Source organism: Stegastes partitus, unplaced genomic scaffold, assembly GCF_000690725.1.
Source record: "Stegastes partitus isolate 25-593 unplaced genomic scaffold, Stegastes_partitus-1.0.2 Scaffold857, whole genome shotgun sequence".
Classification (NCBI taxonomy): Eukaryota; Metazoa; Chordata; class Actinopteri; family Pomacentridae; genus Stegastes; species Stegastes partitus.
Genome location: NW_007578588.1, coordinates 226,535 through 252,489, shown reverse-complemented (window position 1 = coordinate 252,489; position 25,955 = coordinate 226,535). Strand labels below are relative to the sequence as shown.

The 25,955-nt window shown below is 46.7% G+C and overlaps 1 protein-coding gene across 1 annotated transcript in view; it reads right to left on the bottom strand.

The window, feature by feature from the left end:
* The window catches only part of mettl15 (methyltransferase 15, mitochondrial 12S rRNA N4-cytidine), a 46,209-nt gene that overhangs the window by 18,213 nt on the left and 2,041 nt on the right, over positions 1-25,955 (bottom strand). The window contains exons 2-3 of the mRNA XM_008293099.1: positions 24,565-24,785; positions 3,210-3,346 (exon numbers count right to left, since the gene is read on the bottom strand). Coding sequence (XP_008291321.1) covers positions 3,210-3,346; positions 24,565-24,780 — 353 coding nt within the window. The 5' untranslated portion in view covers positions 24,781-24,785. The remainder of the gene's footprint in view (positions 1-3,209; positions 3,347-24,564; positions 24,786-25,955) is intronic.

Below are 25,955 nucleotides of genomic sequence, written 5' to 3'. Positions count from 1 at the left end.
ACAGCCGGACGGCGGCCGCTGGCTGTGCACGCTGGGTGTGCACGCTGGGTGTGCACGCTGGGTGTGCACGCTGGGTGTGCACGCTGGGCGTGCACGCTGGGTGTGCACGCTGGGTGTGCACGCTGTCGAGGCCGCAGGAGGAGCAGCTGCTGGCTACGTTTAGGACCTCCACGTCCTGGTGCTGCTGGAGCTGACGGCAGACACGGAACCGGACCCACTGGAGTAAAAACTACCAACGTACCACGTTTAAAAATTCCACTTCTACAGTGGATTGGGATCATGCAGTGAGTCCTGCCAGGTCCTGTAGCCATCCTAATGACCTGCCTGCCTCCCTGCGTCCAGATGTTCCCTTCGCTGCTTTCATAGAACACTCCTGCTGCATCCTTCGCTTAGCTTTGCTTAATTTCTTTTCCTCTGGCAGAACAATACCAAGGTCAGACCAGTCGGCGCTGTAGGATGGTCTGGTTCTGTGAGACTAGCAGGCGTCCAGCACCAAACAGCCGCCTTGTTGAAAACACTTCACCGTCCAAAGGTTCTGGTTCTATCTTCGACTGCAGCTCTTGACAGAATTAATGCAGCTCAGCGACAGTTGCTGGCTTTCTGACGCATGCTTGAGTCTTCAGTCAACAGACTGTCGACGGGGTTTGAAGTCAGGACTTTGGCAAGGCCGGTCCAAACCCAACCCCTAAACATGAATTCTACCCCACTCAGCCATGTCTGCAGCACTCTGATGTGTGTTCAGGGACATTTTCTTGTTGGAAGCCTCAGTTGTGTTTTTGCCTGATGATTTATAATTTTCCTGAGGAATGTGGAGCTAATCCTCCTTTTTCAACATTTACTCTGTGAAAGCAGCGGTTCACTGGCATCCAAACAGCCGCAGAGCAGGATGCTGCCGCCACCATGATGCTGCCGCCACCACGCTTGAGAGCAGATTGGGTGTTCTTGGGGTTAAAGGCCTCAGCATCTTCTTGTTTCATCTGACCACAGAACTTCTACAATTTCATTCAACAGACGCTTTTATCCAAAGCGACGTCCATCTGAGAGCAAGGATCTGGTCAGGAGAGAACTTTCCTCCAGAAGGACTTTTCTTTGTTCATGTGATCAGCAGGGACGAGTCACTGGAGACTCCAGACTGCCACCATCATACACGCTGCTTACAGGTGTTCGTGTGCGACTGCAGCCCCGTCCTGAGCAACATCCATAAAAAGCATGAAGGACACTGACACAAGGTCTCACAGGTGGAGTCACAGCAGAATGTCTTCAGTCATCATGGAGGCGCCGCCACAGCCGCTGCTGCTTCCACATCAGGTCAGACTCACACCCACTTAGATTAAAACTAAACCAAAGAACCCTGGGACAACATAACCGCACATTGAAAACAGCAAAGGTTAACGCAGACTGCTTTTATTTAAGACAATAGAAGAACAGTGGGCGTCCCTACAGCTCACCTGGCCGAGCGGCGACCCATCGACAGGTTACAGCTCCAGACGTCGTGGGTTCGACTCCCGCGGTCGCGGGGGGCTGGAGCCTATCCCAGCCGACTTAGGGCGAAGGCAGGGGACACCTGGACAGGTAACCAGTCCATCGCAGGGAAAAAAAAAAACTACATGACTAAAGAAAAAGAAAATATGAATCCTCTCTCAGGTCACGTTAAACGTGAAGGTCAGAAGCTTATAGAGAAAAACCCAACAGTTCCCTTTAAGCAACCTCCAGCAAATCAAACCACAGCTGCTTCATTCAGGTGATCCTGTCAGACTGTCAGCAAGGTCTCACATTATTTCTTCCCATTTCATTCAAGCCAAAATCTTATCCGTAGATGTGATGAATCTAAACAACACAAACGCAAGAAAAGACAAAAAGTAAAACAATACTAAACACACACAACACGGCAGCGCTGAGAAACTAAGAAATCAGCCTTAGGAGAGAGAGGTGTGATGCTAAACCACCCGAAATGTCCAAACACAGACAGAGAAGCAACAGGTGAAGGGAAACCGGACACAGAGCTCCTGTCCTGGTGTGACAGCCTCCAACAGCTCAGTCTGGACCCCATCCGGACTCGCCTTTTTCTTCTTTTCAGGTTCATAACATTTATTGTGGGCTCAATAAATGTTATGTTAATAAATGTGCTGCGAGCGAAGGGAAGTCATAGCAACAAGAAGAACGGTGCAGAGAACAGTGAGGCTGAGCCTGCAGCAGACGAATCCCACCAAAGACACGGTGGACGTTATTCAGGGAAGAGCCGCTACTGGAATCAGACGCTGTTAAAGCGTTTGGACGTTAAATTATTCTCCTCTGCTGTGAAACCGTGTTCGCTGAGTGACACCAACACAGAACCGTTTGCATCGAGGCTCTGCTTTCCTCAAGACGTGGAGAACAGAGGAGAGAAATCCTCTGGCCCTGGTGTGTGGATGGACTGCGTAGGCTGCCGGGTCTTCACTCAGGCTTCCAATAATATTGGTTAATTGCTAGATTTCTCTCAACTTGCATCAGGAGTAGGCGTGGAAGAGTTTACAGCGGGGGTATATTGCTGCTGACAGAATACAGTGTTCTCATCCTCTCTCTCTCTTAATTGTCATTCCCTGCTCACAGGCACATTTCTCCGGCAGATTCCCTTGAGAGAGGTTTCCCCAGAATCTACGTAAAAGGATTCCTTCCCACGCCACGGTCTTAGGAACATCTCATTTTCATCCTCCCGCGCCTTGCTCATGCACACACTCCCTCTCACCCTGGCGCTGTGTCCTCGTGTCTCCCTGTTCTCCCCCCAGCACCCACCCACCCCAGATAACTTATAGATCCGCTGTGGGAGGCAGCATCTCCCTCACACTGCCTGCGTGGGCCCTCACTCTGACAAATGACATGCTGGGCCCACCAGCTTTGCGTGGGGGGAGAAAGCTTTAAGTTAAGAGGGAAGAACGGATCTGATTGGACGCTGAGACTCAGGGGCTGTATCTTGGCAGGCAGCATCTGATCGGCTCCGGGAAGAAGTGAGAAACACAGACTGCAACACGACTGTGTGTCAAAGCCACGGCCGCTTTCTCTAAAGAAATAATGGCCACAAACCAAACAGCGCTCGACACTGTCCAGCTGTCAGCCAATCAGAATGCACGGTCAGACATGAGGCGTGATGTAAACACTGGTCTAGACGGCGTGGAGCTTTAAGCGCTAACTCGTGTTCTGGTCCAGTTGATCTTTTTCAATAAATCACTTACGGATGTTCCTGGGCTAACTGCCGGGCCAGAGAAACTGCTGTCGGATCTCGGTCTAAGGCCAGAACGGTGGCTTCGGGAACCGCATTCAGGATCGCTCTGGTATGACCACCACCTCCAAATGTCATGTCCAGGACCACCTACATGCGAGAAAGACAGAAAGCAACACGTTGTTCTCACAACAGGACTCCACATACATGATTCACCCTCAGCATCTCCTCACCACAACGTTAGCTCAGCATTCAAGTGTTTAATCCACACCGACATGTCACATTCGTCTCTTTTCCTCTTACCTCAGGCCGCTTCATTAAAAAGCTAAAACTAAAACGAGCCTCTAAGTTCAGGGTTAAAATCCTCCATGTGTGCTCAGTAAGTGACCACAGCTTTCTTCTCAGTCATGCTGACGTCGGTCGTCCTCACTGCCGTGCCGATTGCATCTAGTTCACTCTTAATAAAGTGGATTTCCAGCTTATAATATAATGTAATATACATATTGTAATTACACATACTAAGGCCGATAATTAGGTTTGACATACATCACACCAAGAAAAAACACAGAACCTTTCACCAGCTGACATCAATACCTCGATCTGGATTCATGCATACATATATATTCTCAAAAAGCTGGACAGAAGCTCTTCTGGAACCTTCTCATCTGGTGTAACACTGGAAAAACAACCAAAACAGCTTTGCTTCAGGTCAACGTCACCGTTTCTAAAAAAAACTATTCCGGTACTCCAGAACCCCTAAAGCTGGTGCGTTCGGTCCAGACAGACTTGGCTTGTGCACTAGTCATGGAAAATGAGAAGTGTGTGAGTCTTCTTGTGGTTTCGAGCAACAAACAAGTCGTAGCATGACGTGCTTCATTAGCCCTCGCTCAGCGCGCTCGCTGCCATGTTGGCGCTACAGGACGCATCACGAGCCCTGAAACACGCTGTCAGTACAAACTCTGCTTAACAAACCCGCCATGTCCTTTACCAGAGACACGGTGAGCTCCAAATATTCTACAAGTTCTTGTTTTGTGCTTATTTTGTCCTGCTCCGCCGGGTCAGCAATGTTCTGCGGTACTGTCACAAGATAAACACGACATGTTTAATTGGTTATAATGTCTGACGAGCTCTCGCAGATTCAGCCTCTGCTTCCTGATGAAGTCTCAGCTTTTCTGTGACCCATTAAATCATCATTTATTCTTCAATAAAAAGTACTTAAAGTCTCAAGTTTGACGGGTCCAGCCTTCACCAGAACTAAACAGAACAACGTTTCAGAATCAATATTCCCATTGGGCTGAAGCTTTTCTCAATCAATGTATCTGTATGAAGAGTCAATCAGATGAAGAAAGGTCCACAGAGAGCATTTCAGCTTCTTCAGCTTATCGCTGTGGTTTCTGGGCCAAAGTTCTGGTGAACTTTGGTCCTGCTCTCATCAGCATCATCTCAGCAGCAGGCAGCTGTTTCCTCAACAGAGCTCTGATGATCGGCCGTGCAGACGTGGGACTGCACCTTTACAGCACCTCCAGCCTTTGATGCCAAAGTTGGGTTTTTCAGAACAGGCTGATGTGTTCCACTTGGTACTGAAAACAAATATGGCTGCTTCACATCAGCCAAAGGCGCCATTCAGATGAATGGCAGTGCTGCTGTTGTACTGATGCACATCACAGCAACATGAATACGTCCCATCTCTACCAACCTTCTTTATCAGCTCAGTCCATGAGACTACCGGAACAAGTCCAGGTTCTGTACACTGTTTGTCCAGAGATGTGAATGGACCACACAGCACAAACCCAGAAACTACAGAAACACTTTTCCTTGTTGTGAAAGCCCAGGTTCTCCTTCTGTGCTGCTGTTACAGAGTCACTGTGTCAGGCACAACTGACAAGGACCAACAAGAACCTATCAGAGGTTCTAATGGACTTTATCTCATCGTCCATGTAGCTGTAGCACTACGGTCTGTATGCCAGCAAACAGGCGAAGCACTGCTGCCAACTCCTCGTCTCTCCGTCTTTGTCTCACCTGAACCAAAAACATCCCGAAGCCAAAGTGAACAACATAGAGCGAGCTGGACCAGAGTCCGGAAAGTCGTCGTGTTCGTATCAAACATGTTCTCAGAAACGTTAGCTCTCGACTCACCGTGTAACCAAAAGAAGTGCTGTGAGAATGAGTTCATGAGAGGCAGAGAAGACGTGTAAATATCAACTTCAGGGCATCTTTACAAGCATTTAACTATTAAACACAATTTATGAATCGAGTCCTGAGAGTGAGGGAGTGAGAAAATGTTTTATCAAGGAACTGTGCATCGCAGCCAGCCGTCCTGCAGCAGCTCAGCTGTTAGTCACACAACTCAGCTGCATCCATAGAATAAGGCTCACAGCTCCGTCTGTATCCCCTGACTGGCATCGCTGCTGCTCCAGCTCTGCCTGAACAGTCTGACATTGTTGGAATAATTTGCTGGATTATGCTTTACTTTATATTTTCTACATTTCTGCCCTGTGATTTATTCTAATGTCAGCAAACGGTGGGGAACAGATGTAAAATGACACAAAAGGAAATGCCAGCTATTCCCCACAAAAACATTAAACATGTCGATCGATAGTGACGTGGAAGGTGGGGTGTGTGCGTGCATGTGTGAGGGAAGAAGTGATCAATGGCGGTTCCTCTGCTTTCCAGCGCACAGCAGCAGATGGGGAGGGGGTGTGGGCTAGTGGGATGAGTCACACGCATAATGAACTTGCCTGTTGTGCTATTCAATACAAAAAAGGAAAATGAAAACAGAAACACAAACAGCAAAGTAGGCTGGCTTTTATCAAAACAGTCGACACAAGCAGCTCGGAGACAAACTGGTCCTCTGCTGGAGTGTGCAGCACTTGTCACAACAATCTTTTGTCACATCTTGAGGAAGCTGTGGCCAAAAGAACAAAAGGTAAAGCTTATTTACTTCACAGGTGCAAACGACAGACAGACAGCTGATGCTCAATATTCTTCGAGCTCGGAAATATAAATCCTGTATGTTTATTCTGGCTTGTCTTCCTGCTGCACTAGTACAGACACCATCCATGTTGATGAGGTTCAATGTAAGGTTTCACCACCTTTGCTCCCACACACACCAAATAAACTGAGCTAAAAAAAATAGGTGCATGCCACAAAAACTGAAAACTGAATGTTTACAAGGTCATTTATGAGGTAGATTGAAAATCTGGTTCCTTCACCCTGAGGGAGAAACGAGCTTCTTCCAATGATCTGAATGCTGTTGTGAAAATCTGCTGCTTCTGCCACCAGATGGACAAAACGACTTCTTGAAAGGATCTGGTGATAATGGGTTTGGCATTTGCAATGATGATTGACACCAAACTTGAGAATGAGTCATTCACATTGATATTTCATCCAGAGGGGTGTCAGCGAGGCGCTCACCTGCCCCTTGCCTTCCCAGAGAGAGCAGCAGGATGGAAGTCAGCCAGAGCGCAACGTGGATGATCTCCGTCTTGAAATGCAGAGATGATACCTAAAATAAAAGTCATTACTCCGCTCTGTCTCTGGCACTCTGTTCAGCGTGTGCAATATCTGCCTTTCCCAGCAGAGGGAACAGGAGAGTTAGGAGTGGTCCGAGTGGTGCAGTCCCACCGTGGAGCTGCTCTAATGCAGGACACCTCGGCTGTCGTCCCACAGCACTCTGAACCAGAGCTTTTCTGCCCCAAAGGGGAAGGTGAACACATTATGGACTCTCCTTTGGTATGTTAAATCAAACACATGTCCACAAAGGTTTCACAAACACGTATGATGGGGGCGGGGGGGGATTTAAAAATGTCTGCACGAGTGAGATTCTGCAAACACACGACCGCCCATGAAACACCAGATAATATGCTGGCTATATGGAAAAAAGAGGCCTCATCTCAGGCTTTCTCATGGCTGAATTCATTAGGAAAAGGGGAACAGGAACCTGAGAGAAGCCTGAGTACTCACCTAAATCCTACTTGTGACTCCCCAGCCCAGGTCAGTTACAGTGGGGGATCTAAAATGTCATTGAGGGGAGTTTTTACAGATCTTGTTACACTAACACACAGACCATTAGGGAGACAGATACACAGGTACAGGATCGCTTTTCTTGTCGCGTCCGTTGCCATGGCAAGAGTGGAGGTAGCCGGTGTGCATTTCTTTTTCTGTCACACAAAGTTCATGGCGAGACACAAGTGTGCACGAATTTGGCAGGTTTGCAGCATGAAGAGAAGTGTACGAACAGAGACGTGTGGAAGTTGTGATGATGGGATGATTCTGATTTTATAAACTGCAGCGAGCGAGTGACGCGTCGACATGCGTGGCAATTAGCACCGTGCACGTGGACATAAATCTCACACTTAAAACCACGGCTAGACTCAAACTATATCAGTGTTGTCTTACCATTTAATCACTTTTTAATGCCTGGAGGACTACATTACAGCTTCAGATTTGTCCTTTTCTCTCCACACCTAACAGCCACATTTTGATTTTAACTTTACTTCAAGAGGCTGTAGTACAGTTGTTCCTCTCCCTACTTTACTTAAATGAAAGTAATAGTTCATTGGGCTAGCAGGTAGGAGGCGGACGTGCACAAAACAGATGGCCAGTGAGAGCAGACGAACTCAAAAGGCATGAAAGCTTCCCACAATTACTCCGTCAGGAGATTATGTTGATGGTGATCAGCCATGTCTTCGACGCATGCCGCCTTCTGCCTCACCTGCCTACATTTAAAGTGTACTGAACGTACTACGTGTAGCAGCGAGAGCAAGCAGAGAATGAGTGAATGAGTGAAGAAGTGATACAGGAGCACCAAAATGTTGACAAAACTCTTTGCCAGAGGGCTGCTTCCAAATGCCTCTCTGTATGTTGAGCTAATCTCTCTTTTGTCAAAGGAATGCTGCAGAGTAACGACAAATACTTTCATTCCTCGTCTATTCAGTGCTGTTTGCACTCTTCTGGCACGAGTTTAAATAAACGTACCCGAGGAGGTATTTGAGCTGGTTCAGACAAGACATGTCTACGCGCGTAAAAACAACATGGGTTCATTTGCCTACAAAGACGGCGTGTGAAGCCGTCTGCAGGTCATTTCCAAACTCACAGTGAAGGAATCCTGGTGGAGGCACTAACAAGTCATTAAACGGCCCCTCTTGTCAGAGTCTGTCAAGTACATGTGTGAGTCTGAAAGGATTTCAGTGTTGCTGTCTTTGGAGCATCTCCTGATGTTGGAAGGCCCGGTGTCCTAATCAGAACCAGAAAAGCATTATGGGACATGTTGTGGGGGAAAAAGTGACCCGGCTCTGGTGCAGCTCACACAGGGATATTAAATCAGGATGTTTTTCCAGTGGCATGAACTCGTCCTCGCACATGAATGTGCATTCGTAGGGAAGGTTTGTTCTTGGACAGCTCAAAGTTGCATAAGAACACTGAAGTCCAGCTATAGGCTCACTGTCGGCTCCGTATGTCCCACCTGCAAGGCAAACTCTGAGACAGATGTATATCTAGCGTCTACAAATCAGTTATACCTGCAAGAAACAAACGCTGGTGGGTTTCATGTCAGCACGTGCCTGCTCCAGTGTCCCGGCCCCGGTCCTCCTGTGGTCCCACTCTGGACCACAGCTAAATGTCACCAGCACTAATGAACGGATTATTGCCATGAAATCTGGCGCTGATATTCATGGTCCCCAAAGGATGAATTCCAATCTGGTGAATGTCATCATTTATAATTGTAGATGACATATAATTAATAATGCACTGCTGCTGAGCAAACAGGAAAGGGACTTGCAGATTCAAAAGAGCTTTTAAAAGAATGAGAACAGAAACCAGTGACATATGGGAGCGCTGTCCAGATCCTACCGACATGTTCACACACACGTCTGAAAACGTCACCTGGACACGCGACCAGCTGCAAACGACGTGACCGCTGTTGCTCCAAAACAATCCCAAAGTAAAAGGAAGCTGCATCTTTTTCCCGTTTGAGAGCACCGTGACGATCCAGTTATCAGAGCTTTCATGGTTTAAGTTTTGATTCATCAATCACAAAAACACAGCTGACAGGGTTTTGCAAAGTGAGCAACAGGAAGGTGCGACTTCAAATCTAGCGTCTTCCCCTGAGGACAGAGTGAGTGGCTGGGAAAGAGAGCAGATGAAGAACGATATACGAACAGAGATTACTCGTATTTGTGTGTCATGTGCTGCTCAGGCTAATCCACAGAGACACGGCGTGAAGCTGCCAAGAGAAATGGACTGAGCACACTCATCTGTATTAAAGGTAGTGAAGTTCTGATGTGCACAACGTCTGAGAACAACGTCTTCAGCTGCTACATGTTGGACTTTCTTGGGTCATCTTTTGAATCCCTCTCTTTCCTCTTTTTTTTTTGAGACATCCCTTTTTTGGGTTGGCCGCAGCAGGACATAGGCTATTGGTCTACAGATGTGTGTCGTTCTCAGCGAGCAGAAGGCAGAGGACATACTGGAAAACTATCTAAACAATTTCAGGAAGCCGGCTAGTCTGTTTGTCACGGTGTCTCCCCCGCACCATATATAGCAAATTTCAGACGGTTACGAAACACGTAGACATGGTTAAGGGTCTTTATGTTCCATCTCATGTCACCTTGCTTTAAATCAGTCACGTCAAGTAGAATATTTTTAGGTCTCCATGAACTGCAACAAATAACTCTGTCAGTAAAAACTGCTGTATTACAGATTGCATTAGTTAGAGGTTAAACATGGAAGCACGCTGTCCAAACACTGACACACACTTACACACAATGTACAGAAATGAGGTGGAAGAGGTAAAGAGTGGAGACAGGATGATGGTGGTTATTTTCAGCCTCCGTAAAGTCCTGCCCCGGCCACCGCAGGATAAAGGTTGTGTTGGGACGGAGGAGTAACGCTAACCTGCACATGGAGGGAAGGAAGCAGCGAGGACACGTAAAGACGACCAACCTCTAGTTACTTATCACAGCAGCAGATTGTTAAGGACATCCACATTCAGTAACATCACAAGAGCGTCCCAGAATATCAAGAGTACACGTGTGATAAAAACGCCTTCATCAGCTCAGCAGAACAAAGCCGCGGCCTCCCCACCGCTGTAGGTCTGTGTTTACTGCAGGACGCCAGCGTTCACACAGACTGAGATGTTCACTGTGTGTTTCCCCGTCACATACAGAGAATGACCAAGAAAGCTGAAGACAAAGAGACAAAGCTGCCATTACCTTAATCTAACCTGACAAACTGGAAGCAGTGGGTGTTGAACAAAGACTCCTGAGACATCTTGGAAATGTAAAGAATTCGATAAGATGTCTTTTATGGTATGCAAGCAACTTGAGTCGTTGGGAAATCTGAGCCAGCGTGACATCACACCTGCACACGGCTCATTCTGACGAGAACCAGAGGTTTCGGTTCCGGTTATCGTGACTTCATCTGTCTGGAAGTTCTTTTACAGTATTAGAAGAACACATTGATCAGTTGTTGTAAAGGCCGCAGGGTACCAGCGGGCCGTCCTGCGTTCAGCTCGGGTCATCTCAAACACTGTGTAGATACGTATGCCCTACCGCTGTCCAAGGTGCTGATCCTGTGACCGCCGGGGCATGTGGGAGCTGTCACAGGACGCTCCCTTAGGTTTGGCAAACTGGTGACCACAACGCAGGAGTGCTGCAGGAATGAGCACCACAACGACACACTGAAGCCCGTCGGTGTACCGGGGCAGCAGCAGGAAGCCCCAAACGGACATCAGCACAACGTATGATACGTAAACACGTTGTGTTGAGGGCAGAAACCAGCATGAGACCACAGCTCATCACCGTATACCTGCCGATGGTCACAGTCACTTCACAACCACCTGTTTTGTCTTTTACACTGATTCATGTGCAGCCGCTGACATCATGACTCTTAGACCGTCCTCCCCTCGACCCAAACACCACAACATCCTCAACCAGCTCACATGTTCATCTTCTTTCCATCCTATCTTCTCGTTTTTGTCTCCAGATACTTCACAGCGGCTCTGCCTTTTGTTCAATCAATGCATTTGTCACATTTTTCAATAAAGATCTGACTGCAAAGAGGAAAACCCCAGTCCCTGTCCTCCTCTACATAAAGCTCATAAAGCCCATGTCAAGCATCCGCCCACCTCGAGGAGTCCTGAGACCGGCTCTCACACCACAGCTGTGCTGAGGACATCCCTGGAGAAACAGGGGCAGCAGACACTTGCATCTTCTCTCAAACTATGAGCCAATAACTCAATATTTACTGTACGTGGGCAACCCAGTGCAACGATTAGTCTTTCTACCGTTTCTGAAGAAGTAATCTGAAAAATGATAACATAGCTTCTCTGGATTAGAGGCTTTTCCCCCCAAATTAAAACATCCTAATGAGCAGCAAGCAGCAACTTTAAATCTGTTCCGGAGCATCAGGAAGTTTGCTCACGTCTGCTCCAGTGGTCGCAGCGTGACCCTAACGTCCTGAACCGAAGAGGATTACCATCATCAAGGTAATCACATCATCAGGCAGCCGTCTGTCAGATCAAATGATGTGAAACGATTTTTTATTTGATTTTTTTCTTTTTTGTTTACGTCCTAAAGCACGCTGTGAATCTTTGCGACTCAAGTGTTGTACAGGAGACAGTGAAGCATTGTGGAGATCTGATCTGGAAGCAGTGAGTGACAGCTGTGGAAGAACTGATTGGACACTGAAAGCAATGGAAGGGAGGGACCTCTGCTGCGTGCATGAGTCATCCCTCTCCACCCCCACCCCCCAGCCAAACTCTCTGCTTTTTCTATTTTTTCTGGTTGCAGGTTGGAGATGTACTCAGCTACATTTTCTGAGCTGGAAAGATTAATTTATGCATAAAACTGAATGCAGACAAATTACTGGGAGACATTATTGGAGGTAAATAACAACAAAGGTCACGTGACTGTTAAATAAAACCACTTAACTGCCAGCACAGCACATCACAAGCATAAATGTTGGAGTTAGTCTGAGATATATGTTCAACATGTTTCTGTCCTCGGGTCCGACCGGCTGGAGCTGTAACGGTCAAATAGCTAGAGATGTATCGACAACCTATGAGGATATCCAGCCCTACAGACGGACTACAGCCTGCTGTGCTTCGTAGCCGAGGGACACAGTTGTTCATGATAATCAAATTAAAGTCTGCCACAGTCTAACGGGTGAGTCTGGGGTTGATAACAGGGGCCAGATCGCTGCGATGTGTGAAGTCCTCCTCATTACTTTGATTACTCTTGTCAAACCACAATGGTCAGCACTGAGCCGCTGTATTCATATCCAGACGACTGGAGCTCTCTGTTTTATTTGGCATTTTGCTCGACTCTGATAGTATGATTATATTTTATTAGTCAGACTGTGAAGAGAAGCTTTGGCAAAATTACTGCTGCAACATTTAACCCTCTGAACTCGGAGCGGGTTCTGCTCCTGTCGACCCACTGTGGGCTCAGTTCCACCGCAAGCAAAGAGTCCTCTGTGGAAACAACACGAGCACGGCTAGAAGCACAGTCCAACAGGGAAGGAAGGAAGGAAGGAAGGAAGGAAGGGAAGGAAGGAAGGAAGGAAAGCTGAATATCTCTGATTACTCTTTTTTTTTTTTAACAATCAACATGTCCAACATTTCTGTCAGTGTGTCCACAGGCCGGGTGACTCTGCCTGCTATAGTTCAGCCCAGTTCAGCCCAGTTCAGCCCAGTTCAGCCCAGTTCAGCCCAGTTCAGTTTCACATGACTCCTGTTTGAGCCACTCATGGCTTCTAGGTTGCACAAAGGACATGTAGATTTTTCATTTTTCTCTTAAGAGCAAACAACTTATTTTGGGCACATTTTTAAACGTGAACATGAAATATAGCAGTTTGGGTTTTTTAAAGATTTTTTTTGGCCTTTTTGTTTTTTATTTGATAGGACAGAGAGAGAGACATGAAAGTGGGAAGAAGAACGGGGGAAGGACCTGCAGCAAAGGGCCATGAGCGGGAGTCGAACCCATGACCGCTGCGTCGCGGACTGTAGCCCTGAACCTGGGTCGCCAGCTCAACCAGCCGAGCTGCAGCGGTGCCCGAAATATCGTGGTTTTGATGAAACATCCTCATTTCAAGCTCAGATTTGGAGGAACGACACTTCACAGATGAGTTGGGTTCAAGGACCGTTGGCACGTTGAAACCCAACATTTCTTCTTGTCTTTACTGTTTTTGACTGAATTTGGTCATTTTCAAGACAACACCCCTTTCAGCTGAGGTTCGGACCCACCGGCCGGGGTTCAGGGTTTCGGTCCGGTCCACTCAGAGCTGTGTGGTGTGTGTTCCTGCTGGACTTGGCTGTGATGTGTGTACACTCTGGTAGCAGCAGCTAGTTTTCTCGTTGATCCGCTAAAGGAGCAAAGTGTCTCAGTGGTCACGTTACATCGAAGTGCAGCAGAGGCCCGATAGACAGCAACGCACACATCTTGTGTGTAGCTCATAAATACATGAAAACAAAAACATGCCTTATTAATACGTTCTCCTTTTTCAATAAGGGACGAATATCTTTTCAGGTAATTGAACATTTCTGTTCAACAATCACATCAGCCATAAACTATTCAACGAGCAGTAGTTCTGTACAGGACACGTCCACGTCTGTATTTACCTCCAAACACTGGAAGGAAGCTACTTACGTTACGCAACTGGACAAAAATAGTGTAGGAAAGTCCTCTTATCGTAAATATCGGTGTTCAGTGCGTGACGCAAATCAAAAGGCTCACAGTCATTATCTTCTGCATAGAGACACACAGCAGTGGAGTCGGGATGTGTGCTCTCACAGATGGACGTCCACGGCATACGTCACTGTCACGCTGCCCAGTGTTGACACACATCAACTATCAAGGCAAGCAGACGCTTTAATATTTGCTTCCTGGATGGGTGCGTATCAGCTCCTGTACCTCCACTTCTTATCTACAGCATGTGTGACACAATACGAGCGTCAACAGCAGCGACATGACGAGCTGCAGCGCTGCCAGCGTGATGCGCTTTGGACCAGGAAGCACTCATCTGTGTGTAACCTGTCAGGGCAGCATCCTGTCGATGAACGCATTAAACTGTCTCTCATGGATAATATGAATGAATGAATTCAATAAATATGCAAGTTGTAGGTTTGCTGCTGTGATGGTATAGGCGGGTGTTTCGGAGCTCCAACTGGCCGTACAGCTCCTTTCAGACGTGAGCTTGGCCGGCGCTGTCATTTGTGGTCAGATTAATCACGGCAAAATAATTGTGATAAAGCAATGCAAACAATAGAACGAAACAAACGACAGCGCGGTTAGCTACGGAGCTGGTCTGGTGAGTTTTCGTCCTCTTTCCGCTCCTTCTATCGTCTGGTGCTGCTGGTCCGGCTAAAGGGTGCAGACGGGACACGAGCTGACGGGCAAGTGACCAAAACACACTGAATCAAATGATGGAGCTCTCACTGGAAACATTCAACAACATACATCATTTCTAATGTCATCATCTTTTCTCTGAAGATCGTCTCCACTGAACCATTCTGTTGTCACTCTCAGAAGCTGCCGTTCATACATGACACTGACACAAAATGCAGAACTTCCACTGGATAGTAAACAGAAGTGCCAAAAGGCTATTTCTTTGTTTTAACAGGAAACAAGAAATAAGGTCAAATATGATGCACTGGATCTATTCACAATGATTACATGCTTCATTGGTGGCTGCACTGAAAGATTCCTCTAAGTGTGACACCGCTGTCAATACCGTGTGCCGAGGAAACAATGCAAACTATATAAAGCCCAGCAGAAAACACACGAGTGAAACTGAAAAGAGGGGGTGGAATCGTCTACATATTCACAAAATGTAAAGAAGCATCAGGAAAGATGGCTTTCTCTCCTGAAGGTGAATTTCATGGCACTAAAGGAAGACAAAAGAAGAACAGGGCCAAGTCCATTAGGGAGCGCAAAGAAGAATCAAGCTAAACGAGGGCTCCATGGTGGAAGGCCTGCTAATAGGGAAACGACATCTAGAGGCATTTAACAAGATGCTTCCGGTAGTTTGAAGACTGGGGCTGACAATATATGATATGAAAGGAACTAGGCAACGGGGAGGGGGCTGTGGAAGGGGCTTGGGGGAGGGATTGTGCTCGAAGGGAGGCTTTGGAGGGAAGCGTGGTCCTGTGGGAGCATGTACAGCCTGGTGCTGGAGTCGACCTGGGCCTGAGCATGACCGCTCCCACCATCATCAGTCCACCGGTGTATGGCACATATGAGGCAGAGGTGCTCTGAAGGCCACAGAACAGGAGGACAGCAGGACGCTTATTTACAGAGCTCGCTGTTGTAGGAAACACAGACCAATCACAGCTGGAAGACCTCCACCATTAATAGAACCGGCTGTGTTAGGCAACTATAATGGGATGGGCAAAGACAGGTGGATCAGACAGCAGCTAGTTTGATCCGTCATGGCCAGAATGTGTGGAGAGAAGCAGCAGATTAATCCCAGAGGAGAAGACATGCCACCAGACCGTTGTTGAGAACATGGGTTTGAAACAGATGCTGAAAGCAACAGAGGCCCGTTACAGCGCCCTCTGGTCTGCATCCCAGTCAACAAGTCACAGCAGCCCCTCAGGAACCAACAGGTACAGCTGAGAGGTTCAAGGAGGTACCTGTCCTACGGCTGCACTTTAATGGGTACCATATATATATATATATTTATATATATACACAGGTGATTTATTAGTATATAGATGGGCTGCAGGTGGCTCAGTGGTTAGCATCGTTGCCTCACAGCTAGAAGGTCGCCGGTTCACATCCCGGTGAGGACACCCGGGATCTTCCTGCGTGGAGCCAAAAGCAAAGCACAACTGGTCTCTTTTTAAGAGTTGTGCTCTGACAAAGGACGAGGCCAGACTCACGGGATTTAACGTGAGAACTGATGTACTCGTCGTAAGAAAGGATCTCCCTCCAATGCTTGAGACGGGAGACGACCAAACGCCCTGTCGCCATCAAGAAGGACCAGGGTGGCTTTTAATTTAAAGCAGGTTAAACTGCGGAGACAGACACGGTGTAAGAACAGTGAGAACTAAGGGAGGAAACTTCTGCTACTGGTTTAGGTCAGTAGTGTCATGTAGTGCCGAGCAGACATGATCTTCGCTGCCAAATTAGTGGGGAAACAGAGTGGGTGAGGAGTGGGAGCAGTCCAGCTGAGAACAACAGCACTTCATCTGGATGCTGTGGGAATATAGATAATGTTGGCTACACAGATAAGGTCACCGCAGCCGACTTTTATCAGGAAAGGTGCAACAGCAGTTTAATAAAGCTCATTTAAATGCAGGAACACATGCTGAGGAAGATCAGCAAGAGAGTATATGTACATGGCACCAGCTTTACGACAGCTTCAGTCTGAGGCAGGACCTCAGCGAATCGTACGGCTGCTACATGACGCCGATCCTGTCCTCAACAGGCAGGCGTCAGGTGAACAGTAGAACAGGGCGCTTTATTTCTGAGCATGTTCACCGTGTAATACGAAGTGGAACCACTTGGTAGAAGCAGGAATCAGTGGGACAAATCAAAATCACAGTGAATAAATAGAAACAAGACCTAAATTGCAACTGTGATAAATATTAATGACAAGAACTTGACTAAACAATACAAATCGTGTTATACAATTAGCCTGAACATATTTAAAAGAAAGAGCACCCAGATACTGTAGTTGGACCTCACACAAACACCAAATGAAGATGTGTTGCAGGAATGAGTCATCTCAATCCAGCTGTCCACAGGGCATGTGTGTGATTAGCATACCCACACTCACACACCAGGAACAAATGTAAATATTGTAATAAACCTGCTGTAATACTATCAGTTCAGCATCGAGGACGGCTTCCAGTTTGTTTTTACTCAGTTTAGCGATATTGGATGCATGTGAGCGTAGACTTATACGAGTCTAATAATTGTTATTAGAGCTATGCAAATAGAAGCGTGGGGACTCTTATTGGATGCTATGTGTTCTGCATCAGCTGGAAGGAGATTTCTCTTTCTGCTTCCTTGTTTCTCTCTCAGCAGCACACAGGCAGTTCAATGGAACATGAATAAAGTTTGGGCTGTGGAGGAGGATGCACGGCACCAACAACACAAGAGCTCTGTAGCAAAACTGCACAGAGGAGCAAAGACGCTGTGGAGGTTTGCTGAAGCTCAGCTATGATGGACAACATCTGCTCAGGTAGGTGCAACCAAGGCTGGCTTTATTTGTTGAAGCTGTTGTTGGAGTGAACCGAAGCTGAAGAATGCGTCAGATGAAAGCGGCGCTACAGGACAGCGTGGTGCAGCGCCACAGAGGGGCTGTCTGCTCAGCAAGGCTCAGCCATGTGGCGCTCTGTGGACTGAGGCACCCCATTTGGCTAATGAAGTCCCAGACTGTCTTCACACCACACCCCCACCCACCGCTCCACTATGAAATGTTCTACTCATGAAAGTAATGAGGCAGGGAGGGAGAAAGACTCTTCTGGCCACTGATAACCTCAGACTAAACTTCCAACCTTACGAGACAAGGGCCTAATATCTGGCCGTCAATCAGCCCCAGCATCCCTGGCTGGAGTGTTTAATTACAAGGATCAATTATTTACCAGCCTCCTCTTTCACTACTCAGTGCTCCCAAAAAAGGAGTGTAAAGAAAAAAAAAGAAAAGAAAAACCCTGTGAGACCCAGAAGAAGTTGTGGTGGCACATTTAGAGCAGAGAGCGTGCTCCAGACCATACAGAGCGCACCGCGGATAGCTTGTACGGACGACGACACCACAACCTGCACAGACTCATTTCAACACATTTCCTTTTTAACTGTACAAAACTTTTTACAATTTAAAAATACACTTCTGTACAAATAAACAACTGATGAGAGAAACTGGACGCACTCAATAAGATGACAGCAAGTTCCCAGACAGCTGCTGAACTAACTTGTGATAAACTACTAAACTAAAACCAGACACCGTCCATCTGAGAAATACTCAAACTCCATTATAACACAAACGTTAAAAAATCAATCCTAAATCTTTAATTGTGTCGACTGCAGCACAAAGCTGTTCACAAAAAGAAAAGACGGAAGAAAAATCATGTTCGGGGTGCAAACGTCTGACCTTGTGCGCTTCATATTTAGTCCTCGAGCCGTTTCTTCCCTTCAGCGGCATGAAACAGAAACTTGGAGGCTTTTAACTAATTTGAAGAGACCCGATCATATTACGGCTTTGCTTGTATTCACAGCAGCAGCGCTTCACCTTGCTGAAGCCGGAGGACAGACGTCAGGAAACACACTCAGCCTCAAAAAGGACTTTTTATCTGAAATAGTTTACACGTTACATATACAGTATAGGATATTTACATTAAGATCAATATCCATCGCAAATGTTGACATTCATTTAATTTCTCCTTGTCAGTTTCACAGAAGAGGTTTCACACCTTGTGTGTTAATTAAAGGTTTTTACAGCGTTGCACAGAAGTTATTGTCTGAACTGTAGACTCTCCGGTGACTTCTTACCTCAGCTGCTCCACAATCCAGCTGTAAGACTTTAAACTCATTTAAAGAGACAAGCTCATTTGAATCCAGTCTATGAACCTCTTTCCAAGCTGGTACACTCGGTACCTGGTGAAAACGGATTCTGCCCTGGACATCGGCGCCCTGATCAGTGGCACACTTACAGATGCTGGATTCTTCTTCCCCAGGAACCTCCGTCAGCTATTAACTCCACAAAACTACATTCAATGTGAAAGAAAATGGGAACCAACAGATAAAACAGATGTGAACTACTTAAGCGCTCGCTAATATCTCACCACTGTACAGCACTTTTTAGCCTACGCTCTGTTCTTGCATCTAATAAGGTTGAGAGGAAGCAGCTGGCCGAGTGTCGGCGACCATCTCTCCATAGAGCAGAGTGCCTCTTCATGTGTCCGAGCTACAGCCGGCCAAACAAACCAAATAACAGGGCAAGTGAAAAATGCAGCACTCAACAAAGTCTGCTGTGGTTCCGGGACTTAACGAGCTGCAACACCTGTGATTTGTGGTTTGCATGTTCAGATTGTCATGACGAGTCCAGCCCGTTGTTTCTGGAGCACAGCCTCCACATCAGTGACCAGCTGCTCTCCACCTGAGTTCAGTAATGCTTCTATTACTTCTACACTCACCGCAGACTGGAGACAGTCCTTTGAACCGCTTCGGTAAACTTTTATACATGTTGTTCACTGTTGTTGACTTAGATTTGGATTTGCTGGTTAACGAGGTGCGGGTGCCAGCGATTAGGAGATGGAGGTATGGTTACACACAGCAGAAAACAAGGGACAGGACAGACAGGAACCAGTGGACCGTTCTGGAGGACGGGCCTGATGCTTCGGGTGATTGACTCATTTTGGATTTCAGCAACATAACTATGCGTAGCCTCAAGAAGCTGTTTCCTGTTAGAGCCTTGCCATAAACACAAAGACGCAAGATTGAAAAACTGTCCTGCTAATGTTCATCCGTCACCTCATCTCACTCAGAAATGTGTTAATTGTTGAAAGACTGTGATATTGATCCAAAAAGTAAGTTAAACAACTTATGGCCTCATTAATTCCACCAGGGGGAGTGTGCTGAGAGTAGGCAGCTTGTTTCTGCTTCTACCAGCTCCGGGCTTTTCCCCCCGACGCTCAGCTGATGGCTCATTAATCTGCTCTGGAGGACGTCCCCACGCAAACAGCCTGCGCCACTCAAGGGCTCCTCGGCTTCGTCCTGCTCACCACTGCTTTGGCTTCACCGTGTGTCTACCTACTTGAACAGAAAGTTTTTTTGAAAGCACCGTAACAGAAAACATTAATGAAGGAAGTGCTCCTGAAGCGTGACTTCCTGTCGTACCGACGCTGAACGCGGTAGCAGCAGCACACGGGGACGGCAGCTTCTGTCTGTTTCACTGGACTTCAGCGTTCTGCGTTGAGCGTCGCCGGCGCTCACTGGCCTCCCTGATAACTCTGAGCCGTCGCTCCAAACTTCCAACATCTGTATCTGGTTAAAAATTCACATAATCAGTTGACTGGGACAATATGAAAAGAAACTGTGGTTCATGACAACGTCTAGAATCTCTGGATGTGGCGACGGTGCTAATCATAGGTCCACACGGACACCAAGTCCAAATCAGGCACCATTAAAGAAGAATGCCATTGTTCTAAATATAAATGCTCTGGGGACAACGAGAAGAAACACCAATGGATGTCTGGCCACTAGTTCGATAGACATCTCGTTTTAGACACCACTTCTGTAAAAACAAATACCCCAAAACAAACAAACAAACAAACAAACAAACAAACACAGACAGACACAGACTAGCCCTTCAGCACATGGGGCAAAACAACACACCAGTTATCATCATACTCTGGCTTCATATTGCGTTCCCGCCATGGTTCAGTGACAACAAGGCAGCAGGCGTCCAGAGAACCACACCGAGCTGCAGGTTTGTTACCGTACGAACTGCTGATGTGCTCAGAGATTAGCGAGTATAAACCAGGTTACGAAACAGGAGCAAAGCTTTCACAATCACCTGCTCCTTAATGCTCCGACGCTGCCAAAGCCAACAAACTTCCTGAACAGACACATCCAGACGAACAGAGCTTTTCCCACTTGGTCACCTTGCGTGTCGCCGTGCTCGTCCATCTCTCAGTTTGTATACGTGTCAGAAAATGAATTTAGCGGTCAGTCATAACGGATGCGTTTCTCTGTTTCCCACTGCAAACATATTTTCTGCACTGAAGCAGAGCTCTGCCATAAAATATTTGTTTTTTACAAAAGTATTCCCTCAATAGCAATAATGAACTGATGAGTAATTTATGGTAAATGTATGTGCACTTGGGTCAGCTCTCAGCTGCCCAATCGCGCTATTAGGCCACAGCATTAGGGTTAAGTAGTCGGCGCTGGCACGGCCAAAACCAGGAGATAAACAAGCACACACACGTGTTCTTGGAAAAGTAAAACCAAGCGACCACAAGAGTCAGCACATCTGCAGAAGATGAGGAAACTGTGGTGAGGAGAAATGTGTCCACATCTGTGATTTGGAAGTGGTTTACATTTACAGATCCCATTAAAAGCAGAGCACCACGGTGGCACGCTAACATGCGGATGTTCAGCAGGTGCAACGTCCGTGCTAGCGCTGTCAATTAGCACTTAATGCTAAGTGCAGCTGATGGGAATCTGATTTGCTTTGCACATAATATTTAAGGGTCGGACACATGAACAGCTGAGCGGGGTGACCTGGTAGCTGAGTGGTCGGCTGCCCACCGTGTGGTGAATGATCTCCTGCTCCCTGTTCATCAGCCCCGTCACTAGCAAATGAAGGGACAAGGTGTCCAAAAAACAGCATTACCAACAGACAATAATCTGACAGCACCACGTGTCAAGTTTAGGAATCACAAAAGTTATTACAGTTAATTCAGAATAATTGTGGGAACCACATTTTATTTCAATCCAATAAATGTCAAACACTTTTACTCAAAGCCCCAAATGTCAAATTATTTAGGCACTACAAGAAAAGTCACAAGGATCACCTTAGTTATTAGAATAAATGTCTGACAACCATAAAAACAAGCGATCTAGTCGATGCTGAGGATACGCCAAAACTCTGAGCGACTGGGTGCAACAGACGGAGGCCTTGTGAACACTGAAGCAGATGTTTTGGTAGGTGGCTGTCCTCCCTCTTCGTTTGGACAGAAACAGCCGCTCCACATGGACGTCATTTTACTAAATATCTCTGCGCACATGCGAGCGCAACCATGACTCTTGCTGAGCTTCCGGTCCGACCGGCGGCGGGGGGGAATATTCAGCGATCCAAACTGATATCTGGATTCCAGCACAGTGAACCAATAGGCGGCTATTCGGGTCCAGTCCTAGTATGAAAACCCACATTTTAAATACTCCGGGTCACGTTTTTGCCATCTTGCGTCCCGACATCAACACAAACTTAAAATGAACGTCAAACAAACTATGGTTACCGTGCCTGTCAAAATAAAAGTTTTTTCAAAATAAAAAATGAGTCCAACCTGAGATGCACATTATATATGATTTAAATTTGACCAGCTGTCCGTGACCCACCCTTGGGTCGCGACCCACCAGTTGAGAACCCCTGCTTTAAACCGTGGATGCCGTGAACCGAGTAGTAACGGACAAAGCAGAAGCAAAGACGTCTGCGTGTCAGTTAAGTGGTGCAAACGTAAAGAGGCTGTTAAATATCTGCCCTGGGTGCAGTTCTTTCAGGCACATGTTCATTACAATAAGCACCTGTGGACACGCTGAGGTGTGACGTCAGCGTCTGGTGAACCTGCCGCTTCAGACATCCACACTGACACACAGAAACCTGAGTTTGTAAAAATCTGCACTTCAGAAGGACAACTGAGAAAAATCTCTATTAAGTGTCCTAAAATGCAGTTTTGTGGACGAGAGGCTTAATGTAGAGAAAAACGTTGGTTTGGCAAAATATCCGTGTCAGCGTGGCCCCGGCCTGAAGGTCAAGAGCTCATCAGAGTCCTCACAGGCCATCCCGGGGGAACACATGCCATCGCAAACCATCTGAGAGTAGCTGAGATTCCTCAGTCTGGACCGACGTGGTGGCCCAAATGACCAGTGTTCCCATCCCTAAAGCGACTAGCAGGGCTGGAAACCCTCCTGCTTCATACGTATCAGACCCAGGCAGAACCCCTGCTTCAGCTGCACCTTTAAATCAACTCGCCGTGGGATACGTACATGTCTGTGTAGCGAATGTTTGACTGCACTGAAGAAATAAGACAGATTATCCAGATCCAACAAGCACGATGGTCATACACCAAGCAGAGGAAGTACAGCGCAGGCTAGCAGCACACATTAGCTACCTGGGAGGCAGCGGGGCCCTGAACGCCTCCATTTACACACTTTAGCTTCACGGCAGCGTTTGCTCTCACGCCCAGCAGCCCTTCAGTCATCCATTCATACAAACTCTCTTTCTGACAAGAGCAATTGAATATTAGTGATTTTCTAATTTTGATAACATTTATTCACATCGTTGATCATCTGCACATCTGTCTGCTGTTAACGGCTGATCTGTTCGCGCACCATCACTCAGCTCTGTCAGAATCACGTCAGATTTCACATTTCTTAGTGCCTGACTGAGACTAACAGAGAGTTATCGGTATGTTTCTGTATTTGTAGTTACTGATATAGCCATTGAGCTTCCTGAGCATGTCCTGTTGAACCGTGTCATCGCTGTCATAAGGCTGTGAGCTATAGGACCAGTGAATTAACAAACATCTGCAGCGAAGCATCACTGAGACACGACTTCTGAGCGCAGCCGTACAACATTCCCGCAGAACGTCACACTGCACGAGGTCTGCAGCATGTACGGCACAAAAAAATAAAATCTATCAAACTGTTTTTAATAGCATCTGATTGGCAAGCTGTCTTGGGACAGTTGGCAAATGGGCGGGCAGCGGAGGAGTTTAGAGGTGCTAAAGTTCAGGCAGGAGCGACGCAGCACCCTGTGTCCTGCCAACAGCCTGACAGTGGCGCAATTCCTGACTAAGTTGTTGCCCCGTGGCCCCCACCTGCCTTGACCATGCAGTATATGGGGGGAGGGGGGCATCACTTCCCCTCCTATGCTGCCTGCCACACCAGAAGGCTTTTGACTCATGCCCATCTGTCCTGGTAGTACATACATTAAGTGAAAGCCAAGATACTGGCACCCTGTCCAACTCATGTGTGCCTTTATAACAGCAAGTCGCTATGGAGAGTGTGAACAGAATTCTACCTTAGCAACACACATCTCGGTGAAGAGAAGAATTATCGGTACAGAGGTCATTTCTAATCGCTACCCTCGGATTGCAATGAAATACTACTGAGGTGTTAACACGCACACATTTGGACAAACTATTTCTTAACACTGGTATCATCATTTTTCTTCCAGTTGAAACCCGTCCAATATAACTAATACAACAGTCTGGCAATAACTTTCAAATGTTCTGACACACAAGAGAGGAACAGAATTTAGGAACATAAGAAACAAATCTCAGGACAAGTTTGCATGCCTATGCCATTACCACAGCAACCAAGGCAGACCGGATAACAATGCCTGAAAATACAAATATGACCTAATCGCTTGCAAATACCAGCGTGGACAGACCGTCCTGAGATCCAGTTTAGTCACACATCAGATTTGCCTACAGTCTGAACACAATCTAGCACATTTTTAATATGGAAATAAATCCGTGGGTGAAAACATTCTATTGGAAATAATTCTTACAACAAATTAAATCGCACCATTGCTCTTGTTGACGACCGGACTACAGCGCTCATCTGTTGTCAATAAATGTTTGATATGTTTTTGTCTTAAGGACATTCAAAAGCTTGAAAAAGCTGCTGCAAACATACCTGAGCAGGCTGGATGTCTAAGTAATGAAGCACCTCCTTCAGCATGACAGGTGTGTGAGGAGGCTTTTCCTCACATGTGTCCAGGGACCCCGGAGCAGAAGATGCACCAGCTCCAGAAGAGTGCAGGCTCAGCTTCAGTGTCCTCCATGCTCTCCACACAGCCACACTTGTTCTCCACATCACTGGGTTGGAGTGCACAGGCATGTGAAAAAGCATGGTTCCTATAATGAGAAGTTATGTGATCATCTGAGCAGAAAGACACCGCTGAAGCTAATTAAGAGGAATATACTGTGAAATGCTGCTGAAATTGGGTTAACACTCTGAAAGTTAAACTCCAGCACCATAAAATTGTTATGTTAATTTGCTATTATCTGGAACAGTTACCAGGATGAAGTATAAATCAAGCGGTATAAATACAGCAATGCACAGTCACAACTAGGTCCACATCAACAGAGCACATTGACAGAAATCTTATAGAGCGGGCTTACAAATTAGCTCTGACTGTTGCAGGGGGAATGGGAAACTTCAGCTGACATAAACAGCTGCTCTCCAAATTGGAGTGCCAATCCAAAAGAAGAGAGCATCACAATGTGGATCAGCGCTGCCTCATCCAACTGAAAACCCTCTGTGGGTCGTACACCACTTCCCCACTGCACCCCCCAATGCAGGTAAGAGCCTCTTCAGGTGGCTGGGCTCAGGTGCTGGAGCGGCCTGTCCCCTAATTGCAAAGTTGGTGGTTTGATCCTTGACCCAGCCACATGCTGACGTGTCCGTGGGCAAGACAAAGGGGTGAATGAGGAGTACTACAAAGCGCTTTGAGGACCATTGAGGTGGGTAAGCACCATATGAGGGCAGACTATTTATCTTTGGCTGATTAGTGCATGATGGCATTTCACATGAACAATACGTCGTCCATGAGGCACCAAGGTGAGCCACACGCTTCAGAAGACATCCAGGTAATGAGAGCTCAGGTACTATATGTCTCATATAATATAGGATTATATTTAAACAGCAGCTAAAGACACTGAGCAGTTTGCCCGTGGCATTGGGGAACGCAGATGTTCAATGGCGACAAAGACCGTATTTAAAGTCATGGTTTGTGTTCGTTACTGGGCCATAACTGCTGCACTTCAAAGGATTCAAAAAACACTTTTTCTACACATTATTATATTATATATTATACATCGACATGTGCATAGCCACTTTACATCTTACAGGTAAAAAGCACACTCTCCCTCTGTTACCACCTGCCTCACATATTTACAGAATGTAGATGTTCTTTAGCTCAAAGTACTGCAAGTAAGGCTAAATGTTTGTCTATAAGTTCACTGAGCCGTGTTCTGAACAGGCTACATCCTTGTAGCAACTTTAAATGCAGCTCAGCTGTTCCC